This window comes from Rhagoletis zephyria, unplaced genomic scaffold, assembly GCF_001687245.7.
Source record: "Rhagoletis zephyria isolate East Lansing unplaced genomic scaffold, Rhagoletis_zephyria_1.1 Rzeph_scaffold_06802, whole genome shotgun sequence".
Taxonomy (NCBI): domain Eukaryota; kingdom Metazoa; phylum Arthropoda; class Insecta; order Diptera; family Tephritidae; genus Rhagoletis; species Rhagoletis zephyria.
Genome location: NW_016163885.1, coordinates 19,265 through 34,252, shown reverse-complemented (window position 1 = coordinate 34,252; position 14,988 = coordinate 19,265). Strand labels below are relative to the sequence as shown.

Genomic DNA, 14,988 nt, shown 5'->3' with positions numbered 1-14,988 from the left:
TCCATGATGCTAAATGTTTTTGATGTTAAGCAGTGTTTACATTTTTTTACTTTTCGTTCAACATTTGCGTTCAACTCAACGCAGAGTTGCACCAAAAAAAGTTGAATGGCTAAAAATATCAAAATATAAGAAAATATCAAAATATTTTCCATAAAAAGGGGTTTTCATTGTTCAACTTTGCATTCAACTTTTGGTTGAACGGCCTTTCAACTAATNATTTTCGTTCAACATTTGCGTTCAACTCAACGCAGAGTTGCACCAAAAAAAGTTGAATGGCTAAAAATATCAAAATATTCTTCATAAAAAGTCGTTTGCATTGTTCAACTTTGCATTAATTTTTTGGTTGAATGGCCTTTCAACTAATCGCTTTCAACAAAATTGGTCGACAGCCAGCATTTCGCAATTCTACTTTTTTTTGTGCAACCCTGCGTTGAGTTGAAGGCAAATTTGAACAATGCCAACGCTGCTTTACACTCAACCTTGTAAAAGTGCATGTTTTGCCAACATATCCTTATCGGGCTCAAGCATTTCATAATATCGTCATTTTAAGCAACCTTCCGCTTTTCAAGGCAACCAGCTGCCCTGACCAAGCATCAAAGGGCAGAGGATGAGCCTTTTTGCCTTATTGGAGTGCAGTGTTTTAAGAAACGAACACAGAATTTTCCTCTTCTACTAACACTTCTGATATATATATATATATATATATATATATNCGCAATTATACTTTTTTTTGTGCAACCCTGCGTTGAGTTGAACGCAAATTTGAACAATGCCAACGCTGCTTTACACTCAACCTTGTAAAAGTGCATGTTTTGCCAACATATCCTTATCGGGCGCAAGCATTTCATAATATTGTCATTTTAAGCAACCTTTTATTATTCAGGGCAACCATATCCCCTGACCAAACATCAAAGAGCAGAGGATGAGCTGTATGGACAAGCGCGCCTTTAGTTAAGCTCTGCAATAACAAAGTATTTTAACACCATATACATGTACATATTATATTTTCATCCTTTTCATTAAAAATTTTAATCTACTACAAATGTGTGTATTTACCTTTGTTTGTAAATAGTCCATATTTGGAAGAAAAATAGAGACACTTCAAAACTTCCACACAAAAATTTAACAATTCCCCTCTGCAATGAAAAATTGTTCACGGAGAAAAAGACTTAATCGACACTGCGGGCACAAAAAATGTAAACAGAGTACAATTAAGCACTAAAACCAAAATTACATACTATAGGCAAAACACGAGTTTTTTTCAAAATCGTAGATCTTCGCTTAGAAAAGATATAATGGAATGAACATTTTTTTTCGTGAAGATAAATGATCATATAATATAGGAAAAGTATATAGAGAAATTACAACAACAATAACTTAACCCTCAAAATACCGTTCGAAATGTCACTTTTTTTTGAAATTTTGGATTTTGGCTCCCATTCTATTAGAAAACACTATATTTAATACACCATTAGGACTTTTTCTGAAAAATTTCTCTTTATTTTATCTTAAGACTCGATTTTTGGGACATTGGATGCTGTACCTGAGTGGCCAGATTGAAAAAGAAAAGCTTCTTTTAAACTTTAATAACTCGTAAACTATCAGCTTTCACAAAAAAATGCATATAACAAAAATGGTTATACTGGTCGATATCTTTACGAAAGTGCAGCATTTAACCCTTTAATGCAGAGTCTGTCATATATGAAACGCTTTTCACCCTTTCAAGGCAGAGGAAAAAGGTTCGGTGCGAAACTTTGCTAGAAATATGTGAAATATTATATGAACTGCTTTAGAATCCGAAATCGCTGTTCAGACCGTCATACTCTCTTCTTGATCATGGATGGATCTGAACACAAGTGTATAGAGTGATTCGTAGTCTACCTTGTGATGTCATGAACACCAACGTTTTTCTTTCATTTTGGTCCACTATCTCGACAATAAGATGCTGACGTCGTAATTAACTTTTTTTATTTCCATCTAGCTTTTGTGTTCTACCTTCATTTAATGCTTTCTTCCTGCGTTGTTGTTGTGTCTGTTTCATTGCGTTTTATTTCCGCAGATCGCCTGCGAAGTCCTAGATCGGTGAAGCCCTCCTTTTATGTATTTTTTGCAGTTGAAACTACGCCTGCTTCGACCATTCTTGCTCACAAGTATCCTACGCATAATCGTCCTTATTCAAGTGAATCAAAACAAAGAGCATCATTTTCGTATGGTTTCTGCAAAAAGAAATGTAAACGAACCTTCTCCGATGCCCACAAGTTCAGATGTAAACTCGTACCTTGAAGAGACAATGTGTACCTTTACAATTGAGGCGGAGTGTATAGCTAAATACAAATTTTAACTGATTCGGGCGTTCTTTTTTTCCGCTCAGTTACAAAAAAAAAAACTAAGCTTACACATACTTATGTATGTATACTACTAATAATACTATGTAGATAATTAACACAAAAGAAAATCATAAGGTTTGAGTCGGAAAATCAATAAACGGTTTATTTTACTTGGATTGGAGTTTTCCAAGACTTACGTAGCCATGGGTTCACTAATTTATGTAATTATACATTTGAAGGCTACTATCAACTTTAAGTACTTAATTTGCGTTTACATTTTTGAAAGTGAAAACATTAACGTATAAATTAACTATGAAGCCGATGCTCACAGTCCGGAAATGTGCGTAGGCATCACAAAGGGAAGAAAAAAATCGTGATTCGTGTGATTTCCTAAACAGTTATAAATAGTAAAAAACATGACTTTGACAATCAGTGCAGTTTGGATACTTAAAGCAAATATTATTTTCCTTTTACAAAACAAAAAAAAAAATTGAAGCAATGTACAGTGCTGGAGAAATTCAGGCGTTAAAAAGACGCAATAGGCATTATATTAGAGAATTGATATGGACTTCATTTTCAATTGGAGTAAATATAACTACACAAACGAAGCTGAAAGATTACTTAAGAATGTGAGTTTGTCAAACACAACAACATTTTATTGTAAGTCAAAATTCGCTTTTTAAGACCGTGCGACAAAAACAAACGAAAATTTCGGAACACACGAAACAGTTAATATTCTCACGAAACTGTGGACCAGTCTTTTTAGTTTTGCTCTCTGATTCAGCCAGGATTTTTTTTTTTCAAAAGGACTTTATAAGTACCGAATTAAAGAGAAAACTCTGTATGTCTGTGAAGTTGGCATACGGTATGACGCAACAAGACAAAAAAAAAAAGGTTCATGGAATGGAAAAAAACAAGTTCTGGATAGTTTGGCAAAAAAAAAATGCTTTAAAAATTGTGTATGCCAGATTCACGCAGCATAAGACATGTGGCAAAAAGGCAAAAAAAAACTTGTTCTGAGCATCCTTTCAATATTTCTAAAGTTCCTAAAAAGGAAACAAAAAGTTCTACAAAATTACGCCGAATTTTTTTTTTCGAAAACGACGAAAAAGTTGAATGTTTGAATAAAATAACAATTAAAAATGTGTTCCGAGTAGCTTTTCAAAAGTTCTAGAGTTCCTGAGAAGGAAAAAGAAAGTTCTGCAAAATGACGCCGAAAAAACATTTTTTTCGAAAAACGTCAGAAAAGGGAAATTTTTGAAAAAAAAAATACAAATTTATACTGTTCTGAGTAACTTTTCAAAAGTTCTAGAGCTCCTGAGAAGGAAAAATCGGCAAAATTACGCTGATAAAACATTTTTTTCCAAAAATGCGAAAAAGATTATTTTGGAAAAAAAAAACAAATAAAAATTAAAACTGGTGTGAGTAGCTTTTCCAAGCTCTTGAAAAGGAAAGAGAAAGTTCTTTAAAATGGCGCAAAAAAAAATTGTTTTTCGAAAAAGTCGAAAAAGTTAACTTTTTGAAAAAAATATAAATTAAAAGTGTTCTGAGTAGCTTTTCAAAATTACGCCGGAAAAAATATTTTTTTCCAAAAAGTGGGAAAAGTTAAATTAAAAAAAAAAGACAACTAAAAATAAAAACTGTTCTGAGTAGCTCTTCAGAAGTTCTAGAGTTTCTGAGCAGGAAAAAGAAAGTTCTGCAAAATTACACCGAAAAAACATTGTTTTTTCCAAAAAGTTGAAAAAGTTAAATTTTTGAAAAAAATAAAATTCAAAACTGTTATGAGTAGCTTTTCAAAAGCTCTAGAAAAGGAAAAAGAAAGTTCTGCAAAATGACGCCGATAAAATATTTTTTCCAAAAAGTCAAAAAAGTTAAATTTTTGACGAAAAATAAAAATTAAAAGCTTGTGAGTAGCTTTTCAATAGTTCTAGAGTTCCTGAAAAGGAAAAAGAATGTTCTGCAAAATGACGCCGAAAAAAGATTTTTTTCCAAAAACGTCAAAAAAGTTACATCTTTGGAAAAAAAATTAAACCTCTTCTGAGTAGCATTTCAAAATTTCTAGATTTCCGTAGAAGGAAAAAGAAAGTTATGCAAAATTACGCCGAAAAAAGATTTTTTACAAAAGTCGAAATTTCAAATTTTCAAATTATGGTTGCTTTTCCACAATAAATTTTCTTTAAGAAACGGCCTCGAGCTCAATAAAAATTGTTGAATATAATTGTTATAAGGCCAAAAAATAACAAAAAACAAAAAGTCGAAAATGTTAAATGTTTGGAACACAGTTGCCACTTTATGAGTAATTCCTCAAAACGTGAGGAATTTCGGGCGTGCTTGAGTATTTTTTGAGGATTTTTATTTTGAGGAATTTTTGAAGAATTTTCTCAAGATATGTTTGCAGATAACAAAAGCAACCATGTTTTACACAAGAGATTCGTTAAATCGCTCTTCAAATTTTTGAACAAAAAAGCTTTCCGAAGTTTTATAAATACACTATACAAGCGGCTTGTCAAACATTATTTCCCCATTTCGCCATACACCATGCAAACATGACTCGTTCAAGCAAAGAATTTTAGTTTTCTTCCGGTTCACAATGTAAAAGGGTTTGGTTTCCGTTGCGAATGCGGCGATTTTATCATACACAACGTAAGCGGTTCGATCAAAACTCAATATCGCGGCCAGAAAATAAAAAAATTTTATTTTTGTGCATATTTCCCCTTAAACGGCTTGTCAAACCTTCAAACACCCCCATACACAACATAAATAGCTTTAAGAAAAGGGATATTTCGCTTGGTTTGTCAAGCCACTTGTGCGGTGTTTTTCGCTTTTAAGCACATTTGCATTTGCTGCTAAATATTCAAAATGTTATCGATAATTTTTTTTATTCCATCGTTATATTTTCAACTTACGTATTTTGAACTTGCAAAATCTCGGTAACGAATGCAGAGAACACGCATTGTTCGATCGTAAGCATATTCATATTGATTCTTCATTAGATTAGATATCGTATCGAAATTCGAAGCTCCAAGCATAAAACGAAAAAGAAGCTATAAGCATGGTAACGCTAGCATGCTATGACGTAATTCATATATTTAATTAATTAATTTAAAGTTTTCGTCTACATAGAATTATATTATTTATCTCAGTTTGATGTTTTGAATTATATTTGTTTATTTTTTAGTGTGAGTGTACTGCTTGTTATTGCAAGTTGTATTGCTTTATATCCTCATTGGCTAATGATACAACAGGCCCAAGGACACATACCGCTGATAGCTGAGGTAAATAGATGCTTATTTACATACAAACATACATACCAACATATTTACATGTGTACGTTTTTATTTAAAAGTAATCAAAATTATTCTTTAGTTTTATAGTTGAGCTCAAGTAGGTTAGAATAACTGTGTTTGCACCATCTCTGATTAAATCTACCTCTCAGTTAAACATCACTATCACTATTATATATAGCATATAACATTTGATGGACAAAGCAGTCGACAGGAGTTTTTACCTTCGGTTAGTATTAATCATAAATGGTGCAAACGGCCCTAAGAAGTATAATATGTTTATTAAAATACAACATGCCATTTTAAAGCATACTCGGTTATAGAGAGCCTAGTCGGTTAAAATATGGATTTAGTAAAGATGATAAATTCGCAAATATTCGGTTTTTAAAGCGCAAGATGGGCACTACGTTTTACAGGATTTTATTTAACCTACACTGTCATGTGAAAAATAAGAGGGACATAACATGTTGACCAGTTTTGCCAATTTTTCCTTTGTTTATTTAAAGTGGCTCAGAGTTGATTTTTTGATATTTTTTGCGAATGGTATTATTTTTTTATAAAAAAATTGTTCAACATATTTTGTATGCAATAAAATGCATGACACCGTCAGCAAAAAAAATTATCAAAAGTCAACACGATTTTTTAGACACTTAAAACTTGCACTTTATAAAGCTAGAATGGGCTATAAAACTGCATGCATAGAATTTTTNTATTAAAATACAACATGCCATTTTAAAGCATACTCGGTTATAGAGAGCCTAGTCGGTTAAAATATGGATTTAGTAAAGATGATAAATTCGCAAATATTCGGTTTTTAAAGCGCAAGATGGGCACTACGTTTTACAGGATTTTATTTAACCTACACTGACTATAGGTATTTACAGTCATGTGAAAAATAAGAGGGACATAACATGTTGACCAGTTTTGCCAATTTTTCCTTTGTTTATTTAAAGTGGCTCAGAGTTGATTTTTTGATATTTTTTGCGAATGGTATTATTTTTTTATAAAAAAATTGTTCAACATATTTTGTATGCAATAAAATGCATGACACCGTCAGCAAAAAAAATTATCAAAAGTCAACACGATTTTTTAGACACTTAAAACTTGCACTTTATAAAGCTAGAATGGGCTATAAAACTGCATGCATAGAATTTTTTTAAGAATTCGTTATAAAAAGTTTGTTGTTGTTGTAAAAATTTGTTGAATTTTTCTACAAACTTTGAAACTTAGACCTACATGGTTTTTCTTAGATAATGGGCTGTATTTTTATAAAAAAAAATAATAATCATTAAACAAACAAAAAGAAGGACAAAACTGGTCATAAGGTCGCGTCCTTGTTATTTTTCACATTACTATATACATTAGGCGCCAAATGTAAGTGTAAACCTTGTTCTAATATAATATTCACAACTATTTTCATGAAATTTTTTTTGCATTAAATCAAAGTTTCACACTTTATATAAAGTTCACAAAAATTCAAAAATTTGTATCAAAATTTTCAGCTTTTTTTCAGAATTTCTAGAAAAATTTCGAGTATGCAGCTTTGCATCCCACTACATTTTAGTCTCATGGAGTGTAAGTTTCAACCGGCTAAAAACTCGCGTTGATTTTTGGGAATTTTTTTTTAGACTGTTTTGGTGGTTTTTTTATAACAAGTGCAATTTACAAAACCTGGCGTTGATTTTTTGAAATTTCATTATCAACTGTCTCCCGCATTTTATTTCATAAGATATTCATGCTTATATGGAAAAAAGTGCAAAAATCTGTCGCAAAAAAAAATTCTCAAAAATCAACGGGATTTTTTAGTCGATTGAAATTTGAACAACTTTAGACTAAAATTCAACTAGAAAACTGCATGCACAAAAATTTTCCAGAAATTCTGAATAAAAAATTGAAAATTTTGATGAAAATTATTAAAATTTTTGTGAACTTTATATGAGGTATGAAACTTTGGTTTGTATTATAGAATGAACTATATTTTCATAAATATTTTTTTTTTTTATATAATAAAATACGCTCCTTCTTTCCGAATTTTCATAAGCTAGTCTAGTCCAGTAACCGAGTATAATAAAGCACGTCTGTCGTTTATTTTCTGTGCACTTGTTCAGCCATCACCGCCATACGAAAGACATTTCGTTTTTGAATTATCGAAAAATACACACGCGATTCAATAGCCAATAGTACGAAGATTAATTATCTTTTTGATTTTTTTCTCCAGGCAATTCAGGCCATACGGTCGCCGTTACATATGTTACCGGCCAAACCCGATCTTAGGACATCCTAGTTTTTCCTAGGCTTAACTAGTTCTTCCCAGCACCGATATATCCGTCCAACGCGGAAACTAGTTGGACACAACTACGCCTACGCGAAAAGGTGGTCTACGAAAAAATACTGTGGAGCCTAACCTAATTTAGCCTTAGCAAAACTAGTTTGTCCTAAGATCGGGTTTGGCCGGTAACATATGTAACGGCGACATTTTTGTTTTTTCATACTCCATTGCATGCTTAATAAGTCCCCTAAAACAGAAATTCGATTTCATTTTTCATGCTCGCGTATAATAATAAAATAGATTGGCGCTTACACATATGTTAGTGTTTGGCCGAGCTTCTCCTCCGATTTGTGGCGTGCGCCTTGATGTTGTCACACAGAGCGGAGGGACCTACAGTTTTACACCGACTCCGAACGGCGATTGTATTTTTATGAGAAGCTGTTTTTCATGGCACAAATACACTCGGAGGTTTGCCATTGCCTGCCGAGGGACGACCGCTGTTAAGAAAAAACCTTTTTTCTATATTTTTTTTTGCGATGTTGCTTTGACCAGGGTTTGAACCCAGGCGTTGCGGAGTGGAAGCGCGCACTGCTTACCACTACACCACAGCGGCCGACGACATGCTCGCGTATGCCGCTATAAAATTTAGGCATTTAGGCCTCTTTTCCCGCCGCTAGAGTGGTATTACACTTTAAAGCAAACTCTCATAAAAATTCTTATGAAAGAAAAATTCATATAAAACTTTTTGTCTTAAGAGTATTTATAACTTTCACTACATTCGTTAATATGTACGTTCCAACAGTAAACCGCTTCTCCCTTCATTGCAGACTGTTACCACCACACTACAAACAACGACCGCCATCGTCAAATTGATTTACTATATTTTTATGCAGCATAGATTTTCGGCCATTTTGCATAAAGCTGAAACTCACGAGCTACTCCAATGCCTTGAAATATTTAAGACGGGTCAGTATGCAGTAAAATTAAAAATTGAAAAATTAAAAAAACTTCTATTGTCCATATAGATACATATAACTACTTGATTAACTTAATTACATAGTGCATACGTGCTGGCACATAAAACTTTACTTTGCAGATATGCCTGTCAAAATGAAGCTGAAGCAAGAAATTAATGCAATTATGGTTACAACATGGTTGGAATCAAGGCGACAGCTTATTTACTGTGTGATATTAATTGTATGCATACTTTCTAACTACTTTTTCTATGCGATTTTCATAAATTTATATCATCAAATACAAGGCACACCGAACTACGTTTATATTTTGCGTAAATATTTAAATACACAAAATAAATTATTAAGTATCTAGTACATCAGACGGTACCCTCTTACAAAAGAAAAAAAATGGCCATAATCTTATTCCTCTCAGTCGAAAGTATTTTTGGCAAAGCAATTTCGAAAACAATTTTTTTTTTCGAACCTGGGGTCGTTTTTTCGGTGACATCTATTTTCCGAAATAATTTTTTTTAATAGTTCCACCGGAATAATCAAAATATGTACTTCATTAGCAAAAGTTTAAATCTTTTGGAGGACTTTAATTTACTGCCATTAGTGTCGTACATAAGGTTAATAATAACTGTGATCTGGTCAACGAGCTTTGGAACAAAAAAAAAATGTATCTTCGATGTGACGAAAAATGTAAAAAAACCCCTACTTTCAGCCAAAAAATAAACGAAAATATTTTGTACCAAATTGACTTGCAAAAATATTTTAGACTGAGAGGTGTACAGCGCAATTTCTTTTCTGGTATGGTCTAATATACATAATTGTTTATATACTAGGGTGATTGACTTGGTTTTTCCAAACCGGTTTCCACCGGTTTGTTGGATATGTGTAGAAGTTTTTTGACATCTTGATTTTTCGAATATCGAATAAACTGAATTTTTTATCGAACAAACCGGTTTTTTTATCCCATACAAATCTTGACTTCTCAATAAAAACTTTGAGTTTTTCGAAGTTTTCAAGGCTTTTTCCAGTTTAAACGAAACTCCCAAATAGTTCTAAAATTATATCCTAGGCTAATTGAGGATAGACAGTATATCATTTTTGCCATCTGCCACAAACGGAGAAGCTTTTTTTTATGTCAGAAGTGCACTTGCGATTGCTTGCCGAAGGACGACCGCTATTTGAAAAAAAAAAACTAGTTTGATGTTGCTGGGACCAGACATTGACCCATGGACCTCCGGAGTGGCAGTGGGCACCTCTAAGCACTACTCAAAATCGAAAAAATACCATAAAATATTAAACACTAATTTTTATTTGTTTTACCCTTACTAAAAAACTTTGAACTTATTTTGCTTTGCACTTTTCTAAACAATAGCTTTATTTACTGTTAATAGTTTTATTGTAATTTTTGGTCATGGCTTCATGCCAACATAAGCCTTTTCACTGTATAAAAACTGTGTGAAATAAAACCGGTTGATCTGGATTATTCTTAATTTCAATATCGTGAACCGGATTTTTTTTCAAATTTTAATATTTCCAATAACTCGAAACCCGGTTTTAGAAAAAGGCGAATAATTGAACACCCTATTATATACACATTCTTTTGTATCGGCTCCTTTATTTAGCATTTTCTACTCCATAGCCTTCACTGGTTATCCGATGTTCCTCGACAAGGGTATGAACTCTTTCTACTATGCACTAGATATGTTTTTGGGCGCTTGTTCTCTTCACGTGGCTGGCATGTGTAAGTCAATGGAATTTTTAATTCGTGAGACACCATACAATTGGTCTGTAATTGACAGGTGCCATCAGTTTCAATTGTGCCTTTATGGTCTTCTGTAAGCATGCATGTGGTATTGTACGGGTATTAAACTTAATGTTACAACATTCCACCTCTCCACTGGTGCCAGCTGAACGACGCGTCGAGTATTTGCGTTATTGTATAATTCAACATCAGCGTATAGTTAAGTAAGTATGTACATACATACATACATACAAATGTATATGTAGTAAGGTTACTCATTTAAAAGCGCAAAACTCTCGTTTACTGTGGGCAAACTGTGCAATTTTAAATCCTCGCAAATGAAATGTCAAAATTTATATGAAAAGTCATTTGCACAAAAAAGGAAACTTTGCGCGCCAATTTTGTTAGTGTCAGCCATTTTGTTTACTTTCATTTTAATTTGTGCTCAATGCTTTTTAGAAATGATTGCGGTTAAACTTAAATATTTACTTAAATTTGAGTTTCATCTGTTCAACTTTTTCAATTAAGAATTGTCAAATAATTAAATGTTAGAAATTGCACAAGATATTAAACTTTCCTCATGAAACACATTGCGAAAAGTTGCCTATTGCCCAATTATGAAACTTAAGCGCATAGATGAGTACCCTTAGAGTATGTTTTTAACCTTCCGTCTGTGTATTGAGTTTATCTCAAAAAATTTTCAATGTTCATGAATCAAAAAATATAAAAAAATTGTATGCTGCTTTCAGTTTTGGGGATTACCCTACTCTCCACTAAGTTTTAGCCAAAGAAAGCGCAATAAACATAGTCAAACACTCGCTCAGGAACCTTCACACCAATAATATTAGTAGGATCTCACTTAATTTGTCAATTAAATTTTGTTTAAATTTCTTGGCTGGAGGCGACGACCCTCATCAAAAACATTTTCGAAATAAAAACAGCTTACTTAAGATCTCTTCCTTTTAATACCCACATTAAAATATTTTATTTAACTGTAGTATTTTATTTAATTTTCAATTGAATGATTTATTCCAAAGGTTCCCAACCTTATTTTCTCGTAAAACAATTTCAAAACTTTACTGGTTATTCTGAGGATCTGAGGGCGTTGACTATTAAATAACTTGAGTTTAATTATTTAAGAGCTGGCAACTCTTTTCGAAAAAGTAAAACCTTATTGCACTTCTACAGCACAAGCCAACTTTAGAAAATCGAACGCAGGGTGCAGATCTGATGACCTGGACAAAAAAAAATATATATATATCGAGCTGCCACTAGATATGCACAAAATACACCGATTTAATTTCAATGGTTTTCCTGCAATCACATTAAAAAATTATGCGTAAAGATAGTGTTTCCAAGAAAAATATATTTTATAAGGTAATTTTTAACACTGTATAATAAAGAAGTTACTAGAAATCTAAAATACTTGCTTGTTTTGTTAAATAAAAAACTGCAAAACTTTGCTCAATAAGTCTCCCAATATGATTTTCGCTGCTGTGGCAATATTGGGGGATGTTATAAAAATGAACCTTTTCATAGCGCTCTCACGAGAAAAAGAATTTCGTATCATATTATCTTTGACTGAGTTATATTAAAGATACATAAATTATTTAGGCTGACGAGCACTATCATGAACCATAAAAACGACGAAAAATTTGCAAAATTATTTTTTGTTAGGATTGCATGTGAAGCATAACTCCCAAAATATTGTTGCCAAGAAATCTGAAAATAAGAATCTTAAACCTTCAAAAGGTTTTTTAAAGTCTCGACATGGCCGTTTTTCATCACTGACAACTTGTGTACCCCTAATTTTTTGCACGCCAACGTAGACGCAAGTCTCCCGTTGACTCTTGGCGGTCCACCTGGACCACTTTGTGAATCACTGATTTAAACTATTGAAAAAAAGGTCCTATGAGCTTTTGGAAGCTTTAGAGTACCTTAACATTAGATTTTTTCATTTTAAGGCCCTTTTCCAGCTCACAAGAAAAACCAAAAATTTATATAAAATGACGCACAAGAAATTTTGAACTCAAAGAGAAGTATCTTTTTTTCAATTGTTTGCAGTTAATAAACTATTTGTCGGAGAAAATCAGTTCAGGTATCAAACTGTGCGTAATTACTTTAGTATAAACTTTTTGGTGTTTCCATTCTGAAATTTTTACAGCTTATTCCATAAAGTTTGACAACTATTCAGGTTGAAAAAAATATAAAAATCAAACATGATGAAGTTAATAAAAATAAAAAATAAAAAAATGCGATTTTTTAATGCAAAAATACTTGTATTTTAATCTATCTCATACTCCCGTGCAGAGCCGGGGTAATTACGCGCATTCCCACAAATAGTTTAACTGCAAATACATAATAAAAAAAGGTACTTCTCCGTGAGCTCAAAATTTCGGGATTTTTTTTGAGATTTTCACATATCATGACGAAATAAGAAAATAGGTGTATTTTTTTCGATAAAGAGTGTAAAAAAATATTTCACCCCCAAAAAATATTGAGGTGTAAATATTGTATGTAATGACCCATAGGTATGTATATATATTTTTTTTAATTGTTAAACATATGGGATAGGAACCCTGCAGTAAATCGCGCTAGTTCAGGACTAGCTCAGAACTAGCTCTTTAAGAGGCGGTACTGGTTCTCGATCGATCCCAACGCAATGCTTTCAACTGTCTCTGTTTACATGGCGATGTCCTACGAAGTGGAAATTGCCCCCTCTGCAGAACTTTCGAACTAGTTCTAAACTGGCTCCATTTTGGACAGTTCTGGGACAGTAAGTTTTTCTATGAGAAAAAATTTCAAAACGCGATTATTAGATTATTTTTCTATTCTAAACTGGTTCCATTTTAGACAGACCTGTGACAATAAGTTTTTTATTAAAAAAACATCTAATTTTTCCTTTTTCTGTTCTTTTACAGATTGCATTTTATTTAATTTTTATTTATTTATTATTTTATTTTGTTTATATTATTTGATTACTTTCTCTTCAATTTTTAAGCGGCACTCAACAATTTAAATTTCTTAAATCTGAATATCACTACTGCCTCCTTCGCGATTTGAACTCGTGACCAACGATATTAGAGTCGGAGGTCTTCCCGCTGACCTATTTTCGTATTGTACGAGAATTGAGAATTTGTGCATTTACTTCTCAACAGAGCGCAACTAACACACCGAGAGTTTCAACTGTCCCTCTCTGCAGCCGTTTTGCATTACTTCAGAGATGGTTCTGAAATGTGTAGGGCGAAACTAGCGCTTTAAGAGACAGTCTCTAAATTTTGCTACAGGGAAACTACCCCTTGACAGAGACGGAAGGTTAATACTTCAATATATGGACACATCTAATTTATGTGTCCGCAGTACTCGGCCGGTATACCTAATACAGAATATTCTCATATTCTCATATTTGTATATATGTATTTATGTAAAATTTTTACAATTTTACAGCTTTTTAGATGAAGTCAATCAGCTCTTCAAGCATATAATTCTCTCACAATTTTTTCATAGCATGGCCATTTATGGTTTAGTACTCTACGAAATCAATTTTTCTTTAGTAAGTATCGTTTGATATCACAAATGATGTACTATATTTGAATACATATATGTAAGTACGTTTCTATAAATGCATACATACATCTACATATACGAATATTTTATTTTTCAGGAATCAAGTAAAGTAACGCTTATTCGCATGATTTTTTACATTTGTGCTGCTTTTAGCGGAGATTGTATGCTTTACGTGAATGGTCAATTCTTAGTTACAGAGGTAAAATAAATTTAAATTCTAATTTTATACCTTTATGTACACAAAAAAAATGCATTTAGAAATAAAAATATTATTTTCCACAACATCTTTTCAGCTCGAAGCCATACCGCTATCCTGCTATTGCTGCCATTGGTACAATGAGTCCGCGGAATTTAAGAAAACTTTACAAATGATAATTATGCGTTCCAATAAAGAGTTCTGTTTCCAAATATCCTGGTTCGGCGTACTGTCCTTGGTCACATTGATGGGGGTAAGTTGATAGATTGTCCCAACAACACAAATTTGTTTTTTTTTAACATACCTCCTCACTTTATTGGTTTTGTCTTAAAAACTAACTTGTTCTCAAAATTACACAGGCTTGCGAAATTTATATTTGGTTTCGCCCCTCCAATAATTATGTTTGTTTTTTTGAATATCTACGTATGTTAAATTTAACTGCATCTTTTGATTTTTTTTCTAGCAGGTCGAAATTTTTTTATACCCGAGCGCACTTGTGCACAAGGGTATTATAACTTTGTTCACATAACGGTTGTTTGTAACAGGCAAAACGAATCGAGATAGATATAGACAAATGTATACATAAATGATCAGAATGAAAAGAGAAATCGATTAAGCGGTGACTGTCTGTCCGTC

The 14,988-nt window shown here is 32.6% G+C and overlaps 1 protein-coding gene across 1 annotated transcript in view; it reads left to right on the top strand.

Annotated features, from left to right (window-relative positions):
- Positions 1 to 2,825: 2,825 nt before the first annotated feature.
- LOC108373547 (odorant receptor 63a-like) overlaps positions 2,826 to 14,988 on the top strand; it is a 12,851-nt gene continuing 688 nt past the window's right edge. The window contains exons 1-9 of the mRNA XM_017629450.1: positions 2,826 to 2,956; positions 5,506 to 5,602; positions 8,708 to 8,846; positions 8,977 to 9,168; positions 10,488 to 10,589; positions 10,648 to 10,813; positions 14,037 to 14,142; positions 14,254 to 14,355; positions 14,450 to 14,605. Coding sequence (XP_017484939.1) covers positions 2,826 to 2,956; positions 5,506 to 5,602; positions 8,708 to 8,846; positions 8,977 to 9,168; positions 10,488 to 10,589; positions 10,648 to 10,813; positions 14,037 to 14,142; positions 14,254 to 14,355; positions 14,450 to 14,605 — 1,191 coding nt within the window. The remainder of the gene's footprint in view (positions 2,957 to 5,505; positions 5,603 to 8,707; positions 8,847 to 8,976; positions 9,169 to 10,487; positions 10,590 to 10,647; positions 10,814 to 14,036; positions 14,143 to 14,253; positions 14,356 to 14,449; positions 14,606 to 14,988) is intronic.